The following is a 24,629-nucleotide window of genomic DNA, read 5'->3' on the forward strand; positions in this document are numbered from 1 at the left end:
CACTCTGTTTCCATGATCAGAACTTGGCAGGTCAGCTGATTTGTGGCACTCTCAGAGTAATTTTCAACCATGAAGGTTATACGCAGTAACCCTAAGTAGTTCTAAATAGTACAAACTGATCCATCAAGATCACTGTTCAAGTTGAGATGTGCTTTGGGGCCTCCATTGTCATTCTGTCATTCCTTCTGAATTCAAATTACTCATTGGTGCACATTGGATACTGATGTTGTGCGTGAACAAAATTCTGACTGCCCTTTGCCTGCATCAGCCTTATGCAAAAATGGGAGTTTTATTTTCTGTTTTCCTCTGCACACTATCACTCTATAACATCACCTCCCACACACAAAGCAATATTGTTGATAAGAGTGACCAGACTTTTCAAATGAAAACTGAAGATGCCTTTCTAAGTGTTGCCACAAATGAGGGATGTATGCATACATGCAACTGGGGGGAATCTGTTGAGATTTGAAAGGAGGGCAGGACTGAAGGCACATATCACTGCACTCCATGAGTGAAAGTCTCAGCTGGGAAGAGGTTGTGCCAAGATAACTTGTTCTAAGGGATGTAGAAGGACTGGGGACATTAGTCATTGAGGTGGGCGTTGATTGCTCCTCCTATCTCCCTCCAAATCACAGAGGGGAATAGTCCAGTCTACATTGTGCACTAGTATGAGAGCAATTACATTAGGAAGCCAACAGACCCACAATGCACCACTGGGGGGCCATATCAGAAACTTCTGCACTGGATTCAAAGTTACCTTTAAAGTGGAGATGGGATGTGGTGGGTATAAGATGTGTTAGCCTTAGTTAGTTCTAAATAGCACAAACTGATTCCTCAAGCTCCCCATGCACAGAGACAGAAGCTTTGGGGCTTCTGTTTCCAATAAAAAGGAAAGGGAAAGCCAGAAACTACAATAGAGAGAGAGGAAAAAGTGGAGGCAACATGTTCTTTGTTGAGGGGATGTCCCCACTGGATTATATGAAATCAGAATTTTGTCTCTTTTTAAATTCATCCCTCTTCTTCTTTGATTAACCCACCATGGGTTTTGAAAGATAATTATCCAACAGTTATTTTGTAAATTCTAGAGCTAAATTTCAGGGCTAATTTTTTATACTTCTGTATCTTCCTGAATTAAATTTTCCATTTTCTTTTTAAAATATCCTTTGTTTTAGAACTCCAAATTTTTCTAAAATTGAAAGCATGTATTTTAATTCTAATTTTAAACACAGTACTTGAATGATACTAATTATGTACCCAGCAAATTCTTACATTATTCAGTTTGTATTTTTTCCATTAGTTAAAAAAACAGCAAGTAAATGTTAATTAGTTGCGGTGACTAATTTCATTCTAATTTCTTTCAGTGCTCTGTATGTTTTCCACTAATTTGATTCTTAAATCATAATTGTTTTAGTACTTTCCAAATGGTTTCTGACTTCACCACATATATATACTTCACAAAATGAGTTTGCTGACATGTCATCTTAAATGAGGGTAAAACTTGGCCTGACTGGGATATATTAGTCAACTCCCCACAAAGGAGATTTGCAAATCATACCAGAATGGAAGCATTTGGGCCATGTGTGACACTGGTAGCAGTTCTGTAAAAAAACGTCCTTGGAGAGCTAGTTAATTAAATACTATAAGCAACTGGGGGGAACTAGCAACTAGCTCTCTTTTAAGAGGGCCTTAACAGTAAAAACACAACCTGTGCTGTTCATGAAATCCTCAGTATGTACTTAGGTTATGTTAATTTTTGTTATAACCCATTTTCCTAGCCTGGGATTGAATTGCTTTTGGTGATAACTCAGAAACTACCTGAACAATAGCCCCATTATAACTGTCTGAAATAGGAACATACAATACAGTGCATTCTGTGTCTGTTACATAAATTAAAAATGAAATCATGATGTAACCTGCTCCTTTGAATGATATACCTTAGCTTCTAAAGGGCTATATTCTCTTTGTCTCTTACCTTTTCTGACTAGATTGTGTCATGTGCAATAGCAGTTATATCAGAATGAATTATATATATCTAAAATACTTTTTTTAAAACAATCATGAAATGTTTCAATATTTACATTCAGCTGGAATATAATATTTTTCCAAACTGCCAAGGTCACTTATTCATCTACACCATTCTGTGATATTAAGTTTTTGGCAATATACATTTAGAATAAATTCCCTGTAAGCTTTGTTGGTAATAGGCATGTTATTAATATCCCCTAAAATATAGATTTTTGGATTATTAGGAAGGTCAGCATTCAAGATCATATTGACTCTCATTATTTCCTCCCAGACAGCCTAACAAGGGACAGCATGGTGGATTACATGTCCATTGATGCGCAGACAAGTCCAGAATAATTCTCATATTTACTTTCTTCATTTATGGTGTTTTTTGCTGATTACTTTGCCCATAAGCCTATGGTGGTTTTACACATTCGAGTCTATCTCTGTAACTGTTATCTATGGTATATTGGAGTTAATTATATTAGAACTTGGATTATTATTCCAGATGTACCTATGGAGTCGAGTCGATCGTGTGGGGAGAAATTAGAAAATAATGAGCTGTGCATTAAGTCTCATAAACTGAGAGCAGGGATGAGTCAGGTCTTTCTGTAGGGGCACGTGGATGGGACTTTAGATCTGCCATTTTCAGTTCTCTAAGAATGAAATCCACTCCACTTGCCTGACCCTTGAGTTGCACACAGTATTGGGGAGACTATAACAGTGGAATTAACTCACATTAGTAGGCACTTTTAGTAGTATTAGTAGTAACATTTGCAGGGTAGAGCGGTTCGTGCTTAGACAATTCATTCCAAGACAGCAGGAGCTCAAACATAGCTTCTTTTGTACTCTTCACCGAGATGTAAATGGAATATAATTTTGAAAAAAGTCAATTCAAAATCTTTAAATTTATGAATATTTGGATTATGCCATACTGTGAATCTACATTAGAATTTTTTAACTTCCCTTTTCTCTTTCTGATGTGTCAAGTTGTTAATGAAGGGATAGATTTCTCAAATTCATTTGGAGGCAACACTAGCTTCTGGCTTTTCTGAGTGTGGTGGGGGAGATATTTTAATATATTGTATCTTATTTTGTTTAAGCCCAGAAGGTATAAAAGTGTTTCAGAATCTTTATTAACTTTTCTAAAAAATCCCTGTCTCCTTTTTCAATGGAGAAAATGTAAACTACCCATCTTCATACACTAAGGATGAAGAGTCATTTTCAACCAGCAACCCCATACATCCTGAAGTCATTCTGTGGTTTATAGCAATTAGTCTTGTTCCCTAGACAGCTCTTTGACATCATTCAGAATATGGTCAGGTTATATTTAAATTGTTTGTGGCTTTCATAAGAGTACATTTGTTTTTCTAATTTCAGCATGTGGCAAATTGATGAAAATTACAGGCCCCATTACAGTCAAGACCTCTGGAACCCGATTTGGAGCCTGGATGACAGATCCTTTAGCATCAGAAAAGAATAACCGAGTACGTTGGGGCATTGAATATCTTTCTGTTCTTCTGATATTTTATTTGCATTTTTAATCTTTACAAGGAGATATTTTCCCTACATGAGATTTTCCCAGTTAGCATTTATTTCTCGAATTCCCTGCATTTTCATATCCTATATTTTGAAGTAATTCAGGGGAAAAAAGGTTAAACCATCCTCCTTAAAAAAATAATTCAACCGTATTACATATTTTCATTAGTTTTAAACTGCTTGTTTCAGGGAGGATGCATACTAGTCTGTATTCTGTATACAAATAAACATTATTTTCCTTATTTTCATTATATTTTTTTCAATAACCATCTTCTACGGACCCAATCCTGTAAACAGTTATTCATGAGTAACTTTACTCATGTGGGTAATCTCACTGTTGTCAATGAGCTTCCTACATGTGTATACTAATGCATATGCTTGCAGAGTTAAGCCCTCAATGTGGTTTATCCAGGTCTTTACCTGATAAGGCCAATACTAAAAAATCAATGCACTTGAGTTTGCTTGATTTCAGTCACAGCTAGTTTGAAATAAGGCACGTATGTGTCACAAAAATTAACAAAATTTCATCTTGGGGGGAATTTTCCAAATTTTCAGCAAAAAGAACATTTGTGTTTGTTTTTATTTTATTGTTTTATTTCTTTTACTTTCTCTTCCCTCCCCCCTTAGCAGGGGTAAAAGGGGGGAAAGGTGGGGAGTGAAATAAAGGAATAAGGTGTGGAAGATAAAATGGGAGAGAAAGGTGATGGGGAACCAAAAAGTGGAAAAAAATCGGTAAGATACCAAAGAAAACCCCAAAAAACACATTTTCATGGAAAATTCTCATTCCTGAAAATATGCCATTTTTCAACAAGTAAAGTTTCATCTGAAAAATTCCAAGCAGTTCTAATTCTGGGTGTGACTCAAAGGTTCGAGTCACACTCAACTTTCCTTCCATCTTTGGGATTTTCACAATCTGGGCACATCATTAACAACACAAATGACCCCTTGAGCCAGAGGCCCACGCTATTAGAACACTCTAAAAGCAAACTTCTCTGACGCTGGCAGACGTTGTTGTGAAAGCAGCCTCAGAGAGGCTATTGAGTAGGTTCTGATCCAAAACGATAGTGTTACTAATGTTTTTGCAACAGAATAAATATACAAACACATCTTGCACTTCTGTAGGTTTTATGAGCAAGTCTAGTAACTTACAATGCCACAGGATTTCTGGAACATTTTTTAAAATGTACTCAGTATACAGCATGATCAGCCAAGGATTCTATTTCAGTAGTTCACAGCCTATTCTTTATTTTTCTTTCAGGTCTGGTACATGGACAGTTATACTAACAATAAAATTGTCCGTGAATACAAATCAATCACAGACTTTGTCAGTGGGGCTGAATCAAGAACATACAATCTTCCTTTCAAATGGGCAGGAACCAATCATGTTGTCTACAATGGCTCCCTCTATTTCAACAAGTATCAGAGTAACATAATCATCAAATACAGCTTTGATGCAGGACGGGTGCTTGCACAGCGTAGCCTGGAATATGCTGGCTTTCACAATGTGTACCCCTACACTTGGGGCGGCTTCTCAGATATTGACCTGATGGCAGATGAAATTGGGCTGTGGGCCATATATGCTACCAACCAGAATGCAGGCAACATTGTTATCAGCCAGCTAAACCAGGATACGTTAGAAGTGATGAAGAGCTGGAGTACAGGCTATCCAAAAAGAAGTGCTGGGGAATCCTTCATGATCTGTGGAACTTTGTATGTTACCAACTCACATTTAACAGGAGCCAAGGTCTACTATTCTTATTCCACAAAAACCTCAACTTATGAGTATACAGACATTCCGTTCCATAATCAGTACTTTCATATATCCATGCTTGACTACAATGCAAGAGATAGAGCTCTCTATGCCTGGAACAATGGACATCAGGTCCTGTTCAATGTCACCCTTTTCCACATCATTAAGACCGAAGATGACACATAAACTTGTCTCTCCCCCTTAAACCCCCACCCCCCGGCACACACGCACACTTCAAAAGTGTCATTTGTGATAAACTCTAAAACATCCTTCTGGATTTCTTTTTATTTAAGTTTTTTCATTAAAAAACAAACGCATTTTCTACTGTGCAATGTGTTCCAAATATGGCTGAGCCTGTCAAAAATGACCGGTTGGAAATACAAGCATCCTAACTCTTGAAAAAACAAGGCCTGCCATGACCTTGTCATGAAAAGCACTAAAGAGGGTTTAAATGGCTAAAGACAGTTTTAAAAAGATTATGATCTGCCTTATATTAGAGTCAGAGACTAATGGTGGCTTAAATGCATGAATGTCTTTTTTTTACCTTATGTCTTTTTTGACTCTGTCTATTGCTCAACATCAGGAAATATTTTGGTAGCAATCTGAAGCATAATGCACATTATTATTATTTATTCCAAGAGAAAGATTTTAGGGATTTGATTTACTTTGAAAAAATGTATATGATTCATTTTGCCATCACACAATTTCTGATGCGGTGCTGTACAGTACGTTTTGAACTCACTTGCAGTTTATCGATGATATGTATTTCTACATTGTAACCACCATTGTGCAATTGTATCTCTTCACTTCCGTGAAAGTAAACTAAGTACTATTTTTTATAAAATATATTGAAGTTTAATCACAGTTCTAAACATGGGTCAATTTAAAATTTTATCAAACACATGACAGCGGGTCCCCCTACTTTTCGCTGGTAGATCACGCACACACACTTGGGGTATGCTAGCAAATCAACACTATCAGCCTACATCCTCTTGTGCCAGTCTCTGTTGCCACCATCAATTGCCTTGCTCATTTTCTCTCCCACACCATTTTCTACCTTTCCTTCCTCCCAATCATTTTCTTTTTGATGTATTTTTTCACTCTCTAATTTTGGGTGTTATTTTGCTCTCATGTTTTGTAGCTCTCCCTATCGTAACAGAAAGCTACATGTTGCTTTCTGTGATCTGTCTATGGGTTCCTCCTTTGGAAGCAGGCTCTCAAGGTTTACATGAATACTGCAGGATAAGAGGAGAGATACTTAGGACTGTATATGGGCTGCTGCCTCAGCCTGCACTCCTATATGTATGAACTGCCCCTCTGGCTGGCTGTAACAGAGGCCACTGTAGAAACAGGGATGGAAGGGAGGTGGCTTTCCTGGATCTACCAACCTCATTACCTACAATAAGAGGAGCACATTTCCACTGAGGGAAGGCTTATCTGGACATATAGCAGCTCAAAAAAAAAAAAGAGCGGCAAAGTGGTCAGGCATGACATCTGGTATCCATCATGATAGTTGATGTCTACTGATTTAAATGGGAAATGTAGTGCATGGCGAAACAAACTGCAACTGATATTTTGCAAAAATAGATATTGATAGACTGAAATAGTATTGCTGCCTTTGGTCAAAAATGGATTCTCTTGAACGCAAGTTTTTTTGTGCAATCTGTGAGTTTTACCAATATTACCAGTTTCAAAACTGTGAGGGTGGGATGGGGTTGTTTGTGGAGGATTTATTTACTTATTTTTGCAACTGACATGGTAGAAAAGGAAAAAAATGCTATATAACATGAAGGATGATATGGAATTATTTCATGTTACCATGATGCAGATCACAGATTATGAAAGCCACAAGTCTGCAGTACAGAACACAGAGGCGCTGTTTCCCCCAAAATTTGTTTAGAACAAACACCTTTTTCAAATCCTTTTAACCAGAAAATGGGGAGGAGGGTGGGAATCACAAATCTTTTTTATGAACAATTTGTTCTTTTGTCAAAAAATTAAAAAATTGTTTTTTTTACCAGATCAATTTTGAAGCAATTTCACTTGTTAATTCTACCTTCAACATACCAATTGAGATCAGTTTATCTATTTCCAAATGTGTTAACTTCTTAAAGTATATTTGGTCTCAAAGCGTGTCTGTTGTGCAATATGTAAGCATGCAAAGAATGGAATAATAGTGTGCCTTTTTTTCTGACTAATTGAAAAAAAAATAAACTTCTCATAGGGTGTAAAGAGTTGAGAAAACAACATGTTTGCCAATAGACAAAAGAGGAAGACTGCTGCCCAGCCTACCTTTTTTCTCCCTCTTCCTGCTGGAAAAGCAATGATAACTCTTCAATATCAGTTACTCTGAGTGTTGGGGTCACTGGATCCATGTAAATACTGATTGCACAGCCCCTGCCCTAACCCACCTCCATCACAGTCTTCCACACCAGCCTGTGTTAGGCTGTCATGGAGATCATCTCTGGAATACATAAAGGGTGGGCAGTACAGCTGGTCAAAAATGTATTTCATTTCTATGAAAATGGTTTTGGCTGAGTTTTTCAGGTTTCTTCCAAAAAGCTAAAGCCAAAATATTTTTGGTTTCTGTTAAACTAAAAATTGAAACATTCTTGGTTCTCAGCTGTTGAAAACTGAAAAAAACCCAGCTTTTGTTTCCCCACAAAACCCACCCAAATGTAAACACAAATGGAAATTTTCTCATGAAAATTGCCCTTCTGTCAAAAAACCCTTTTGGCCAAAAATCATTTGGTCAAGAAGTTTACCACCAGCTCTATTGTTCAGACTCGCTAGTCCATGCTCATTCAACCTTTACAGCAGCTAGGGCTTAGGTCATGAAGAGGGCCCTCTGAATCATGGGTGAATTTCACCCCAATTTCTGTGAAAAATTCTTGTTCTGCAGATTCTCTAATGGAAATTCTGTAAGTTCCATTAGGATTCTTTAATTGCTGTCCATTTGCTACAACTGGTCGTTATTGGTTTCTACTGGTCTCTGTTCATTTCCACTTAATGACTAGGAGTCCCAAGTACCAGAGAAATGGGCTACTGTTTCAAAACCTAATTGCCAAATGGAACCTGTAGGAACCACTACAATCCCCACTGTGGTTGTTCATAAGGAGTTCATTGCAAGTATTTGACATTCCAAATTCAAAACTTAAGCTTTATTCATGTTGACTGAACACATGGATCACTTGGTATCTTTTTGCTACTTGCCTGTATGAGCACAACTCTTAGAATCCAGATACGGTACCAATTCTCACATTTACAAACGCAAAGTTCTCTTTCTGCAAATATTCACCAATGTTCACATGCAGTTGCTGTTCCCACAAACATTCCCTCAATCAACCTCATTTGCTAGAATGTCTGGGGAACACAAATACAATCAAAGCTGGTTGTGAAGCAATGGTTGTGAATCTTTTTTTCCAAACATTCACCTAGTCACACTGATGTGAATGTGGATGGATATTTGTATTAAAATGTTACAGGTAAACCCAGCCTTTCTTTAGGAATTATACCACCATGTTAGTGTCTAAGCTAAACTGCAGATTGATCTAGGAGCAATACCCCACACAAATCCTCACAAATGTAATATTTAAAAAACAAAAGTTAGTATAGTGAGAAGCGAAGCTTCTGTTTATTGAATTACCACAAAACACAGTTAATTCTTGTGCCAATGACATGTGAGGAGCAGCTCTTTTGAGAACAGTGGTTACTGCATGGTAAATCAAGGTAACTGTCATATTTCTACATGAGAACAAAGTAACTTCATACAGTGTCAGAAACAAAAATTTTCTTTGTAGTGTTGTTGTAGCCATGTTGGTTCCAGGAAATTAGAAAGACAAGGTGGGTGAGGTAATAGTATCTTTTACTGGACCCACTTCTGTTGGTAAACAAGACAGGCTTTCCAGCAACACAGAGCTCTTCAAGTCAAGAAGGAGAAGAAGAGCTCTGTATAAGCATGAAAGCTTGTCTCTTTCATCAGCAGAAGTTGGTCCAACTAAAGATATTGCCTCGCCCACCTTGTCTCAGAAATACAAATAGATAACAGCAACAGCAATTAGTAACTATGGGCCAGATTTTGATACCCTAACTCATTTTAAGTAGTACTTTGTTTCATGAGGGGCCCACTGCAGTCAATGGGACCATTTGTGGAATAAGGTGCTATTCATTGAGAGTAAAGGTGTCAGAGTCTAGCTCTAACTGGGAAATAACCATGCAAGAAAGATGCTGCTTTCTTCTGGTTGTACCATCAGTGCTCATTTTTATGTGAATCACTGTTGGTTGCCTAAATGTCTCTCTCATACTGGTGCCTCAAAAGGAATATTTTTAAAAAACTAAAGAACAGGGTCATTTAATACATCAGAATTGTAGTTCAAATTGTTCTCAAAATTCAACAGCACAAATGGAAAGACTCCATAATATTGCAGAGACCCCTATCAGAAGTCCTAAATATTATCAAACAGAGTTTTATTCTCATAGTAAAGGTCCAGATATACTGACATATAGAGGTATTGGTGCTGTAGAAAAACATCTCTACTGTTAAATGTGAACAAAATAATGTTAGAACATACTTTAATATATTTGGGACTGATCATGACCCCTTGATTCATGAGGAAAGAACATGCACTGATCACAACATTTCTGCACACCAATAGGTTTAATAATTCCCCTTGAAGCCATGATGCTAGAGGGGAGGAAGGGACGAGGAACACAGACCTGGTACTGAGCTATCTACAGACAGATATCCCAGCCACTCCACATAGACTTTGGGGAATGTGCAGGATGTGGACAGTGGGATCCACAGCCTTTACACGGAATGGGCAAACCTTGCCCCCTGATTCATAGATTCATAGATATTAAGGTCAGAAGAGATCATTATGATCATCTAGTCTGACCTCCTGCACAACGCAGGCCACAGAATCTCATCCACCCACTCCTGTGAAAAACCTCTCACCTATGTCTGCTATTGAAGGCCTCAAATCGTGGTTTAAAGACTTCAAGGACAGATAGAAAGATCAGGGACAAACCTTCACAGGGAAAACCTCCTGGAGATTAATCTTTCCATTAACCTCCTCTGGCAAATTATTCCATTGGTAGGACCATCATGTCCATTGTCATTCAGAAAGACTGTTCATCCAATCTTATCTATCACAGTATATTAAGTAGACCATGGGCAGAGAGACTATATGGGAGTCTATTTGGCACTGTAAGCACTATAAGCAGACAATGGTAATCAATTAACAAAAAAGTTGAGTGAGTCAGGATGAAATGATGCTTCAATCACTGACTGCTTATATCACAGAATATTCATTTCCAGTCAAGCTCAGAGGCACTAAATGTCACTCAGCTCAGTAGGCTGCATCCACAGCAAAATCAAGTTCATGGCATGATGTCTATTTCAAACAGACAACCACAGCTTGAATAAATCTGTTAGCTAATAATTTGTCATGATAATTGACTGCTCAGAAGGGGCTAGTACTAGTGCTCAGCAAACAGTTAATAAGAAATTATGTATCCATTGAACTTTATCTTTACACTTTCAAAAACTGTCTGTGATCAGACTGTGATTTGTACTAATTTGTTGATGAACATTTTAGGCAAAACATTTTTTACCTGTGAGTTGCTGCTGAATTCTTTGCTGCAAGTATTGCTATGAGTCCATGGTATCTGCAAGGTAATATTGAGAGTTTGGTAATCTAAATCACAGTATGCTTACCAGCGCTACCTTTGAAGCACCAGTTGTGGAACATAGAGTCCAATTCAAGTCCAACTCAAGATGTTCAAAACTTTCACTGGTTTGACTCTAATTACCGAAGAAATCATAGAATCATAGAATATCAGGGTTGGAAGGGACCTGAGGAGGTCATCTGCTCAAAGCAGGACCAATCCCCAACTAAATCATCTCTATCTTTATGTCCCTGCTCTCCCATGACAACTACGTTCCACCAAACAATGAAACTCTAGAGTCTAGACCAACAGAAGGAGAATAGTGTGTGCAGAAGACAGAACTTCCATGGATGCCCATAAGAAGTGACACTCCAAAGGTGTGATAAATACCATTATGGATCATGATGCTCCCTTCTGAAGTTAATATCTATGAATCTATGTACATGACATTTGTCAATACAAAGAACAGAGGTTCATGCATGTTAGTTGTTTCCAAGCTGAGAGTCTGGGAATTCCCAGTCTTTCAGCGGATTCTCAAGTAGTACGTTCACCAAGATTCTCACACTGAGTTGCAGCCTTACCCCAGCTCTCTTTTTTCTTGCAAACATATCTGTCATTATTGGTATATCTGACGTCAAACAAGCTGAAAAAACAAGGGGCACATACTCTCCTGGAAAAAGAACAGGAGTACTTGTGGCACCTTAGAGACTGGGTTTTCATGCTCAGCTCCCATTGAAGTCAATGGGGGTTGCATGCTTGTGAATAAGGGCAGAAATTTAATTGTTATGCCTTTCTCTAGTACCACTATGTGCAAGAAGCCTCTTTTTTAAAATAATAATTATGTTTACTGAGGGAGTTGAAGGAGCTTAGCGTTTCCCCATGAGATGCTCAGCATCTTATAGGATCAGAGCTTTGTTTCTCTCTCTTAAGCAGAGAGAGAGCTAGTAAAGTTCATATTTTCCTTAACATCAGAAGTATCTGCTGGGCTCATAAGCAGATATGAGCTCTTGCCAGCTGAGCATCAGCCACAGATCCTATGGAGCTTTGCCTATATTTATTGCTAAAGACGAGTCAATTAAAATAATTACATTGCAGGGACATTTAAGCAGCCCAAGTGAAACCAAACATGTTCAGGTTAAAAAGCATAGAGTTTGGAGTGCAGCACAGTAGGAATGTAGAATATGATTAGATCAAATGAATTCTGCCTGCTGCCCCTGGTTTAGCTCTGTAGAAGTCCAGGCTTCCCTGAATACCGTGCAAGTGACATGCCACAGTCTCACAGAAAAGTAAAGGATACAAGTAAGAATGATAATTAAAAGGTCAAACCTGTATCTAAAAATCACAATCCATTTTACTGGACTTTTCACATAAAATGGTGAGTTCATATTGACATGGTACATTTTTCTTTTCTACAGCATGAATAGTCAGAGTCCATGGAAGCTATAAATACCCATTTCGCTTTTAGCCTGCAGGGCACATAGGAGTGTTATTCTTGCTCTATGCTGCAGGCTTTGTCTGGACCCAGAAAGGACATGCCAGACCTTTGGTCTCCTGCAGAGACCACTGCCATCTGGCTGGCTGTACCTTCTTAAAAAAATGTTCATCAAACATAATATCCTCACAGTGGTTACCTTTCTTTTATGTTAATGAAATATTTCTTATTTAAAAACAGTTCTCACTGTACAGTACTCACTTTATATTATTTTTATTACAAATATTTGCATTGTCAAAATGATAAAACCAAAGAAATTGTATTTTTCAATTCACCTCATACAAGTACTATAGTGCAATCTCTTTATTGTGAAAGCGTAACTTACAAATGTAGATTTTTTTTGTTACAAAACTGTACTCAAAAACAAAACAATGTAAACCTTTAGAGCCTACAAGTTCACTCAGTCCTACTTCTTGTTCAGCCAATTGCTAAGACAAATAAGTTTGTTTACATTTACAGAAGATAATGCTGCCTGCTTCTTATTTACAATGTCACCTAAAAATGAGAATAGACATTCGCCAAGCACTTTTGTAGCCGGCATTGCAAGATATTTAGGTGTCAGATATGGTAAAACATTCAGATGCCCCTTCATGCTTTGGCCACCATTCCAAAGGACATGCTTCAAAGCTGATGACTCTCGTAAAAAAAAGTGTGTTAATTAAACTTGTGACTGACTCCTTGGGAGAGATTGTATGTCTCTTGCTCTGTGTTTTAGCCACATTCTGCCATATATTTCATGTTAAAGCAGTCTCAGATGATGACCCAGCATGTTGTTCATTTTAAGAATACTTTCACTGCAGATTTGACAAAACACAAAGAAGGAGCCAATGTGAGATTTCTAAAGACAGCTACAGCACTCAACCCAAGATTTAAGAATCTGAAGTGTCATCCAAAATCTGAGAGGGACAAGGTGTAGAGCATGCTTTCAGAAGTCTTAAAAGAGCAACACTCTGATGCACAAACTACAGAACCCGAACCACCAAAAAAGAAAATCAACCTTCTGTTGGTGGCATCTGACTCAGATGATGAAAATGAACATGTGTTGGTCTGCACTGCTTTGGATCGTTATCGAGCAGAACTCATGATCAGCAGGGACGCATGTCCTCTGGAATGGTGGTTGAAGCATGAAGGGAAATATGAATCTTTAGCGCATCTGGCACGTAAATATCTTGCAACGCTGGCTACAACAGTGCCATGCAAATGCATGTTTTCACTGTCAGGTGATGTTGTAAACAAGAAGTGGGCAGCATTATCTCCTGCAAATGTAAACAAACTTGTTTGTCTCAGCGATTGACTGAACAAGAAGTAGGACTGAGTGGACTTGTAGGCTCTAAAGGTTTACATTGTTTTCTTTTTTAATGTAGTTATTTTTGGTATACAATTCTACATTTGTAAGTTCAACTTTCATGATAAAGAGATTGCACTTGTATTAAGTGAATTGAAAAATACTATTTCTTTTTTTTACAGTGCAAATATTTATAATAAAAAATAAATATAAAGAGAGCACTGTACACCTTGTATTCTGTGTCGTAATTAAAATCAATATATTTTAAAATGTGGAAAACATCCAAAAATATGTGTATAAATAGTAAAATTATTGTTTAATCGTGCAACTAATTACGATTCATTTTTTTAATTGCTTGACAGCCCTAATTCATTCCTTTAGGATTTTAGTAAATCTTACAGGATTATTAATTAATTATATTATATTATATTATATAAAGCTAAGTATTATTATATTCTGCAGCTATGCCATGAATGACTGTCTCCCATCACACCTATACACAAGATTTTCTTGGTTCCAAGCACTATGCTACATTGTCTACATTTTGTATATAAACTCTTAATAATTTCCTCATGAACCATGTGGACAGTTTGTCATATCACCTACGTGCTCCTTCCAAAACTTTTGAGAAACCTTTCCCTAATGGTGCTGGATCTTCAAAGGGAGAACTTAAGTAACTAAAGCAGAATATGGCACTTGAACTATAACAGGAGATTTTACTTTGTCCATCCATGCTTCTTGATTGGGTATCCCAATAGATCTCACAAGCTGAATCTCTGGGCCTGATCGCTGTAAGGCATAGCCTAGGTACCTTAGAAAGTGGATGTGACTATATAGAGATGGTGCACTTCCCTTTACTGCATGGTGCTAGAGTTCTATTGTGACCAGAGGTTCTGAGGTCTTGTCCACATGTGGCCTTTAAAGAACCCAAGGTACTTTTTGCAAGAATTAGAAATCTTAGCCCTCAAGGGCTGGTCAAGCTCCAACTCACTTTGGAATGTCACTTCACTCCCTGAATAATGCGCAGTGCTGCTATGCTCTATCAAATAGCTGTTGTGTTCAACTCCAGAGGTGGCTTCCTTTTGATGAAAGGTGAAGTGATCCCAGTATATACCCTAAGTCCTTTTGCTTGCAAAACTTCCATTGATTTCACTGAGCTCATTTGTTTATAAAGTGCTTTGAGAACCTTCAGGATGAAAGGCTCTACTGTTTGTTAATAGAAGACATTGTAGGTTACAAGCTAGTCTCAACCCTGTGCAAGCAGCAGCACAGAGGAAGCTTTCTCCTAGGGTGGAAGTAACTTACTTCAGCTCTTTATTAGGTCAGCTGCACTGGCCAAGGCAGAGAGAGAGGGAGCAGAATCCAGGCTCCAGTGGGAGTATTAGGCACTCCCCTTTGACCCCACACGCATGGAATTGGAAAAGGGGGAGAGCTAATGCACGTGCACAGGGGTTGGGGGATTTTATTCCCCTCTTCACTGCATAGGGCTGGGTCAGAGTCCAACCCTATGGAATATTGTTACTCAGGTAATCTGGGAGAGCCTACCAGCCACACTCCTAGTTTATCCTCAGGAGTTGGACTGAAGGACATAGATTCTCAGCTGTGTACTGAAAACTTCTGCTGAAGGAGCTTTCAGAGGTAAAAGTCATGTTTGATAAAATGCTAAAGGCCTGATTTTCGTTTACTCTAAGGCCACTTTACCCTGCCAGAGTGGGCAAAGAGGCCTTAGCATAAGTAAGGATCAGACCCTACATATTTATTTTTATGGTGGGTCAAGCATTACCCTACAAGATGAGAGTGTGGAAATAGTTTGGGGTGGAAAATGACTTTTTGGTGAAGCACTCTAATAAATGAATCGAGAGTAAATTTCACTCTAGTGTATTAGCAGCAGGTTTGGTACTCCATCCAACTTACTAAACTCTGAACAAATTATTCTTTTTGTTTTACCAGCATCACATCTTCCACACCCAAACCTCTCCAGATTCCTTTTATTTTCAGTGTTTTGGGTTTGAGGGTTTTTTTTTTTTAATTAATCTTCTCGATCACCAGTTACACCTGCTCTGGCCTGGCTCATCTGTGGAATGAAATTTAATGCAGGGTTATTTAGATGGAATTTGAAACTGCAAAGGAGATTTATAGTACAGTGAGTATCATCTGGAAAAGGCTTTAATTTATCTTCCAATTCATGTAAAATTTAGTTCGAGTGTGCCTGTAAAAACTGCTGGGAATCAGCACTGATTGTATTTCATGGGCTGCTACGGGAATGATTTAAACCAAATTTGAGAGGTTTTTCTTTCCTTTTATTTCTTTGTTTTTTAAGGAAATATTAGGATTCTTCTCAGCAGTGGTGAGAAATTAGATTAGAATCATCTTTCACAACAGCACATTAGGTGTTCATTTCCCCCTTCTGGATCCTACCCTCCACGTGGTCGACAACAGTTTTGTCTTCAGAAATTCAAGCAACATGGTAATTGTATATGCATCCTGTCAAAAGTGTTTATGCCTCTCTAGTTAAGTCTCAGTTCTGTGTTACACAACGCAAACAAGCCATTTATTCAGATTTCCTTCATCTGGGCAAACTGGAATATTGTCACCTTGGAGGACACTCTTGATTAATGGTTACTTGGAGCAATCACTGTAGCACTCGAAGACACAAGTGCCTTTTCAGAGGAAAGCACATGAGATAAAAGCTTTAACACTTTACCTGTTATTGAAAAAAGAACATAAAACACTTGGCACTTGTATAGCACCTACCATTTTAGGATCTCACAGTAATTTACAAAGGCTAATTAATCAAGTCTCACAACACATCTCCCCAAAAGGGAATTACTATCATCCCCATTTTACAGATGGAGAAACTGAGGCAGGGAACAGTTCAGCCAAAGTCACACAGGGAATCTATGGCTCACTCAGCACAGAAACCAGATATCCAAACTCCTACGCCTCTGCATTACCCATAAAACCTCTGGAAGGAGGAGACTATGTCCTATGCAGTCCTCATACTTAGTCTATTTTCTATTTCATTCTTTTTAGAGACATAGGTTGCCACATACATCAGCTTCTCACAGTGAGAAGTTATTTTTTTACTTAACAAATGCATTGAGGGAGTGGTCAGTACATTTATCAGGGTACGTGTCTCATGGGGTAACTGTTTCTAAATGGTCTTGAAGGTTCAGAGGTGCTTGATGACCCCTGTTCAGAGTAGCTTGATTACAGTTCCTCTCTTCCTGCCGAGGACAGGAACAGAGGGGGAATCCTAGGTGACTTAAACTACTTTTGTGCAGCCCATACGCTGTGGCTAGACAAGAGCCTATCCAGTCCCCACTGTAAGGCACAGCAGCTTCCGTCGGACTGTAATGTATATGCTTCCTCAGGCCCGGGAAAGGAGAGACTACACCGAAGTGCACTTGAGCTGAGCCCCGGTCTTGTCCCCAATCTATCCCCTAAATCAGGGATGGGAGCAAGTCCACTACAGAGCCCTTACACTAGCTCTGTACTGTAGAGGGCACCTTTTTCCACCTTAAGGACCATTTAAACTGCTCTGTCAGGGGGCCTTAGTGTAACTGAGAATCAAGCTCCAGACCTATGTCCCAGTTTAAGCCCTCAAACCAGAACTTGGCTTCCTTAAGTTATACAAGATTTCTTATTACCCATTACTACCCAGAAAGCACACACAGTTATATCTTTAGATACAAATAAACCAGTCATGCCTTTTACTCTGATCCACACAACAGTAACACCACCATTAAAGTAATAAGAAAAATAGATGAGTAAGCACAGATAGCAGATCCTTATTTACAAGGGACATCTAGCCCACTCCTAGATTAGGTCTTCAGCCAGCTCCAAGAATGGCTGACTTCCCACTGGCAAATAGTTTCAACCTGTACAATACATAGGTCCAATTACAGGGCAAATTGCACCTTGGATGCCATTTTAGTTTCTCTTGCGCTCTTCCCAAAGGTGGCAGACCTGACTGTCTGCACCTCACTTTGGGCGGAACCAAGTAGTCCAACCACTCTTCGACTGGATCTCTGGGTTACAGCATCCCTGTTTGCCACCCATATTGACACTTTCAGTCCAACTCTGTGTGGCACCTGTTAGCTCTTTCACTGTGGAGATGTGCTTCTTCAAACAGAGGATTATTTATTCACCAAAGGTACAACAAAATCAGACCAAAGGGGTAAAACAAAGGTCGACACACATTTCTCTTTACTTTACCCTTAATCTTTCTGTGCAAGTTTATGTACATTTCAGCCAGGCCAGTTACCTCTATCTCAGTTAAGGTTTAGGATCCACTTTGATTCTCAGCTTAGCCTTGAGAAAAGTAAGCCATTCCAGACTGGATAGAGACAGAATATTCCCCCAATAAAGAGCTTCACTATTGTTTCTTCAAGAACTCTTGTCCAAGTCATTGTTCTTTCTGCTTGGTTCCTTTAGCAATTCCTTTCACTTAATTCCGTGCATTCAGGAAGGATAATATCACACTGTGACCTAAGGGATCTTGGATATTTATTAAAAAAATACTTCTCATAACTCCCTCATTCTCCACAACATATAAAAGGGCACTTTATTTGTGCTCAGAAAATAGTGATATCCAACTTTTATAAATCTGGGTGAGAGTAGAAAAGGAAAATGCATTATTATATATTCCTTTTAGGTTGTAATGCACTGTATTTTAGGGATGAGGCTCTTGGCTTTAAATACAGTCAACTACAAGATATCAAGTCTAATTACAGCATGACCGGGAACATTTTGTCCAAAGCTACTTGGTGATTACATGGACCAATTCCCATCACCATACAGCGGAAATCTCAGCACTGACACTCACACAAAAGCTACTATGGCAACTACATTACAGGAGGGAGAAAATGAGACAATTTTTAAATGGTCACTCTATGTTTTAAGACCTGAAGTTGAACTTAGAAGGTGCATAGGCCTCATTCCAGCCCACTGCTAGAAATGAATTTTACCCTTAAAGAGTAAATTGTATTCTTTTCCATATTAATCAGATATTGTTTTAGCAGTATAAAAATAACTATACATAGCAAGGAATACCTAAAGCATCCACTATATCCATCCAACCAGAAAGACAAACAACACTTTAAAACTGTAATATATTCAAATTAATAAATGGAGCTCTGTTTGCTGTGTATTTTCTATTATATCCAGGTTCTGCAATAAGTCTGTTGCTCTTGGTGAAATTATTGTCTATCTTATTGAATAACCCTAACTGGGTTTTATTAAAACATAAGTAAAATAGTGACAAATCATTTTAGTGGTAATTACTGAATTTCAGTATTTATGATGTGTCTAGATCATTGTGAAATTGGATTTTATTTTCATATGAATATTTACAAATTATAATTAGAATGAGTCACAAAAAATTAGAAAATCAATCATAGCCAGGGAGTACATTTATTCAATGAAGTTTTAAAAATACATATCTGTAATTCACCACAAAGGTACATTACTATGTAACATGAACCCTATATTACAGACACAGGTACAGTTTGGAAATCAGTGTGTCTAACACTTTGAATATCTGTGTAGGAAAGGTACGATATTAGATTTCAGGCACAGATGATGTTTTTCTCCTCTGCACAGTGCGAAGGGACTGAAGCACAAAATTCACATGCATAGTCAGCCTGTGACAGAGACTGACCTCACTGGTGCTGTAGCGTGGCTGTTAGTTCATGGGGTCAGATAGCTCACCAGTTTAATTCACCCCTTTCCAGGGTAACAGAGTCAAACAAAATAGATACAGCCCAACATCCCCACAAAAGAAAGGGGTCATCAGCCAACTTCCAGGCTACTGTGGGTGGCACACCCTCAGCTCAGGGCTTACAATGTCTATCTTCTCCTCCTCCTCCCCCCGCTACTTGGGGAGAAGAAAATGGGTTTATGTCCCCTCCAAAAAAAGGGAGGTTGGTAGGGGAGCCCGGAGGTTGGTAGGGTTCTGATCCAGGGCCCTATGAGAGGCAGCAATATCCAACACCCCAGAGTTCTTCAGGGCTGCTTCCCCACCACTTGCTTCCCCATAAGGTCTCAAAGTCCTTCACTTAAAGTCCAACAGAAAATAGCAAAAACAACTTAATCTTCAGCCCAGCTGGGCACAGCTACTAGTCATCTTCTTTGCAAGCTAGCTCCAGGTTTCAAAGTGGGCCATGTTCCTGGGTTTCACTCCCACCACCTGAGGCTGTCACACCCTCCCTCTACCAAGAGTTTCAAGGTTCAGCATTCCAGGATTCTTTCAGCCCTCGGCCCAAGAGCGAAAGCTCCCAACTACCTCTCCTCATGGGTGGTGCATAATGGAGGTGAAGACTAAACCACCCCAAACTTCCACTAATGCTCCTCACTGCCGCCCTGGGGCCGAGCCGCAGCAGAGCTCAAAGCTCCTCTGGGCAGCCTGGGCCCAGGACTCAGCCCTGGCCAGCCGGAGATCCTCTGGACTGCTCCAGCCACCCATGGGTCGGCCTGGGATCAGGGCTGCTCTGGGTGCCAGCCAGGGCTCGGGGCTGCACCAGTGGGCCGGCGAACTAGAACTGGGGCGGATGGGATGGCAGAAGGGGCAGGACCTCTGGTGAAGGGAGCAGAGCAGGGAGGGCCTCGAGTGGAAGGGGCAGAGGGTTAGCCTCCCCAAATGGGGAGTGCACACGTCACCCACACCTCTCCTCTGGGTCTCTTCTCTGACCCCTTTTCTAAGGGCCTGGTGTAGCTGTTGCTTGTAGGCCCCTCTATTGTACTAAAGGCTCCTGCTGTATCCTTATTCAGGCACTCCTAAAATACGTCTCTCTTCCTTTACTGGCTTCTCCCTTTCTGAGTTGTCTGGCTCTCTCTTAAGCTCTTCTTGCAGGTGTGGTGAGCCATAGTCAGCTGGCCCCAGACCTGCTCCTTAACCTCCTTGTCCTAGTTTGGGGTTTATGCCCCAATCCAGCAAGGTATTTATGCACACACCTTGGAGAGGATTAGGGAAGTCATTGGTACTCACTTATGCCTTGAAAGGAGCAACAGTGCTCCTCCACAACGCATATTCACCTTGCTAACCAGAACAATTGACATCTGAAAGATTAGTGTACATTTCCACTGCCTAAAGCAGCAGTATTTCATGCCACAAATGCCATCACATGGATCACTCTGCTTGTGGTACAGGAGCAGCCATTGCCATGCAGTCATTCCACAGAAGCTGCCATTGTTGGATTAGCACAGGGGATTGCTGTGGGTGGGGATATCTGAGGAATAGTACAGAGTCAAAGGACTAAACATTGTATAATCTAAGATCTATGGGATATTCACTGTCCTTTCCTGTGGCTCTCCAGCCTATCCAAGAAACTATGGCTGCCATCCCCCTCACTCTCTCACACAGCCACAAGCCTTCCTGTGTTAAGTGGGTAATAACAATGGGTATTGGAGGTGTTCTGAGAAACTTCAACTTAATCCTATTCCATAAGAATATGCAGGTCCAGCAAGATGGAAATGCTTTGCAAATCAGGTTGATTTTGCCAGAATTTTGTTTCAGAAGAAAACCAGATGAAAAAAAAGTTGACAATGTTTGAACATCTGATTTCAACATTTTCTAAACTAAACATTCCAATTTTTCATTTTGAAATGACTTTTCAGTTTGAATGAACGATTATTTATGTAACCCTTCTGCCACGCCGAGTTGATAGCAGCAAGGGCCGGGTTCAGTACACAGGGGTTCCCTCTCATCAAAGCAAATGCAAAACTGGCTCGAGCCCCCACCCAGTGACCTGGGAAAATCTTACACACACCCCTGGGCGCCTCAAAGAGGCAATACTTCCCCTCTCGCAAGCACAGAGTCTCGGTGAAGCAGAGAATCTTTAATAACATGAGGTAAACGACATCAGCATTAAATTGGGAAAACACCACAACTAGGGTTCATCAACCAAACCATGAGCAAAGACCCACCCCAGCAAATTGGGCCATGTCCAACAACCCAAACATCTCTTGAGTCCAGCAACCCAAAAATCACCCAAAGTCCAAAAAGTCCAACAACCCAAAAGTCCAGCCCCAGAGTTCAAAAGTTCATCTACAGAGTGTTACTCCCCAGTCTGGGTGAAAATGTGTGTATGGGGGGGCAGGGCGGGGAAAGAGGTAAGGGGCACCTTACATGATCTGAAGCTGACTGCTCCGCAGCTCCATAGGGCTTCACTCCGATCCGCTCCACCACCCGTCCCACAAACCGCTCCGCTCCGCAAGCGGTTCCCGCCATCCCACAAACTGCTCTGCTCTGCAATAGGTCTTCAGGTTCCCCACTACTTAACACAGTGCTCAGCGATTTCAGCTCTTTAGTGATTTCAGCTTGTAGTAGTGGGAGCCTCAGTGCTGGTACACCATAAAGCCAAAGTGAATTCAGCTCAGCACCTGTAGCTAGACTCCTAATAGACCCAAAATTAGCTCTGATGTTCCACAGTGGAGAGAAACAGAGATGCAATTGATGGTTCAGGCCCTCACAAAGGGGCCTGAACCACCAGGTACTAATACGTGTTTCCAACTTCTCTCAATTCACAGAGTTTTGGAACCCATGTCCTTTGCCTAGTGAGTGCTACTTAGTTGACGGCGAGTCCCTCCATCATAACAAAAGGCCAAGTACAGTTCCACTGTCCTTGATTCCCATAATCAGGGTAATAACAATTTATTCTTCCTGCCCCAATAACAGAGACACTGGGCATCCCACAGCAGCCAAAGTGACCATTTGGGCAGCTATGGCCTCATTCTAGGCGGGGTGGGTGTGCCTATGCAAATGAGATCAGCCCCTGAAGTTTTTCTCCACAATTTGCCACACCTCACCATCAGATGTTAGGGTGGAGCTCATCCTGACTCTGCTTACATTTATTTATTTTTTAAAATGTCAAAATCAAAACAAAACATGTTGATCAACCCCAAATGAGCAAACAAACAAAATTCAGAGTTTAATTTGCAGAGGATTTTGAAAAGTTCTGCTTTCACCCCAGTTTGGAATGAAGTCAAATCTCTAAATCCTTTGGGAAACAGAACTTCCACCCTCCATACGGTTCTAATGGTTACCCAGTAAACCCCACAATTATGGAGATCAGTGCTCATCTTTTATGTAGTTTCTCATTGTCCCCTTATCCCTTTGATATGATGGAATTCCTTTTCCTAGTAATAGTGAATGCTAACGTTAACGAAAACATGCTACACTGAAAGACCCCAAGGACTGAAGCTTTTTCTTTATTCACCAAACACGGAAGACTGTTTACATATGTGCTATCCATACAGTGAGCAGTTACATAGGTTATTGTTATTTTATACCTTTTATAAGATCTTACAATGGGTAGCAGTACTGACAACCACTATGTGCTTTAAAAAAATCAGTATTCAAAGTCACGGCTCTTTTGGGGCAAACCTATTGTGAAATGTTGTTACTAGGCATGGATAAACCAGATTGGTAAATAAAGGAAGCACTGAATCTTCATCCATTCCTAAATAAAATTTGAACTCAGCCTCAGCTGAGATTCTGAAATATTTGGATATTTTTTTCCAGCAGGGCCCAGAAGCAGATGTGCCAGAGACCTAATGACTAGCTTTGTAGGCTCCAAAAGTTTGCCTGCTGGATAAAGTCGGAAGTATCCAAATTGTGGATACTTACCCAAAATGAAGCAAGTTTCTGAAACTGTTATCTCTATCACTAAAACTCCCATCACTGAGACGTGTATGAAACTGACCTGCATCACTTCCAGATGTGAGTCTCTACCACCACACCTGTCATGACAATTCTTTTACTTAGGCTGGTTTGGCAGCAGGAAACATGAGAAGCAAGAAATCCCCAGAATAGTGTAACTAGGAACAGTTTATAAGACAGTCAGCAGTCCTAACACAGTGAGTTCAGTGAAGGATGATTGAACTGACTATGGTCTGCATAGTGCTAACCCTGGCTCATTAACAACTTACTTCACATTAACTGAAGTACCAGAAACATAGAAGGGGTGGCACCACATGCAGTCATCGCATTTGCTGCAGACATGGATCACTGGGAGAATGTTTTCATAAACAAAGAGCTGCAGGCTATGTCATTGTCCTCATCCTCCTGCTTTCCAATTCAGTTAAGAAACAACATGCTTTCTCTTCTCAGTGCTTTTCATTTTCCTCTAACTCCTCTGGTTTAGGGGGTATTTTGTTTTTTCTTTCCCCCCCCCCAAGCCCCCTTCATACCATGCCAGTAGTGCTGCATACTAATGAGACAAGATCAGGTGACTCTCCAACCAGTCATTTGTTTAATAATTTGTTTATGAAACATCTGAATTGCCTTTTTGTAAAGGCATATTTATTTTATAAATATGATTTCTGCAAAATCATATTTATTAAAACTCAGTTAGACAATGATGTTCAATAAGAAGGCTAGGGTCCTCTGTTTAGTACACTGATGTAGCTCAGATCTGTACCAAAGCAAGAAGGATGCAAAGTATCCCAGATAAAGGCTCTGAGATTTCTTGCCTCCCGAAAAGGCTGAGAGAGCCACAAAACAGAAGCAAATGTCTGCTGCTTTCTTTACGTCTCCATTTTTGTTGGATTTGGTTCCTCTTCCTCTTTGTAAGGAACTGAGAGAAAAGCAGCCTACAAACACATTTACTTAGGCCAGGTCTATACTTCCGTTGCTGGTCGATCTAAGCTACACAATTTGAGTTACGTTTGTAGCGTAACTCAAGTCGATGTAGCTTCGATCTACTTACCACGAGATTCACACTACGCTATGTTGATGGAAGACGCTCTCCAGCCGACATTGCTTCCACCTCTCGTTGAGGTGGAGTACAGAAATCGATGGGAGAGCACTCTTCCATCAGTTGACCGTGTCTTCACTAGACCTGCTAAATTGGTGCCATTGCATTGACTGCAGCAGCGCCGATTTAGCTCCG

General features: G+C 39.9%; 1 protein-coding gene across 3 annotated transcripts in view; it reads left to right on the forward strand.

The window, feature by feature from the left end:
- Positions 1 to 7,512, forward strand: part of OLFM3 (olfactomedin 3) — a 121,062-nt gene extending 113,550 nt beyond the window's left edge. For all 3 annotated transcript variants that reach the window (XM_073356875.1, XM_073356874.1, XM_073356873.1), the window contains 2 exons: positions 3,385 to 3,491; positions 4,802 to 7,512. In XM_073356875.1, the coding sequence (XP_073212976.1) occupies positions 3,385 to 3,491; positions 4,802 to 5,479 (785 nt within the window). In that variant the 3' untranslated portion in view covers positions 5,480 to 7,512. The remainder of the gene's footprint in view (positions 1 to 3,384; positions 3,492 to 4,801) is intronic.
- The last annotated feature ends 17,117 nt before the right edge of the window (positions 7,513 to 24,629 follow it).

The sequence above is a fragment of the Lepidochelys kempii genome, chromosome 8, assembly GCF_965140265.1.
Source record: "Lepidochelys kempii isolate rLepKem1 chromosome 8, rLepKem1.hap2, whole genome shotgun sequence".
Taxonomy (NCBI): domain Eukaryota; kingdom Metazoa; phylum Chordata; order Testudines; family Cheloniidae; genus Lepidochelys; species Lepidochelys kempii.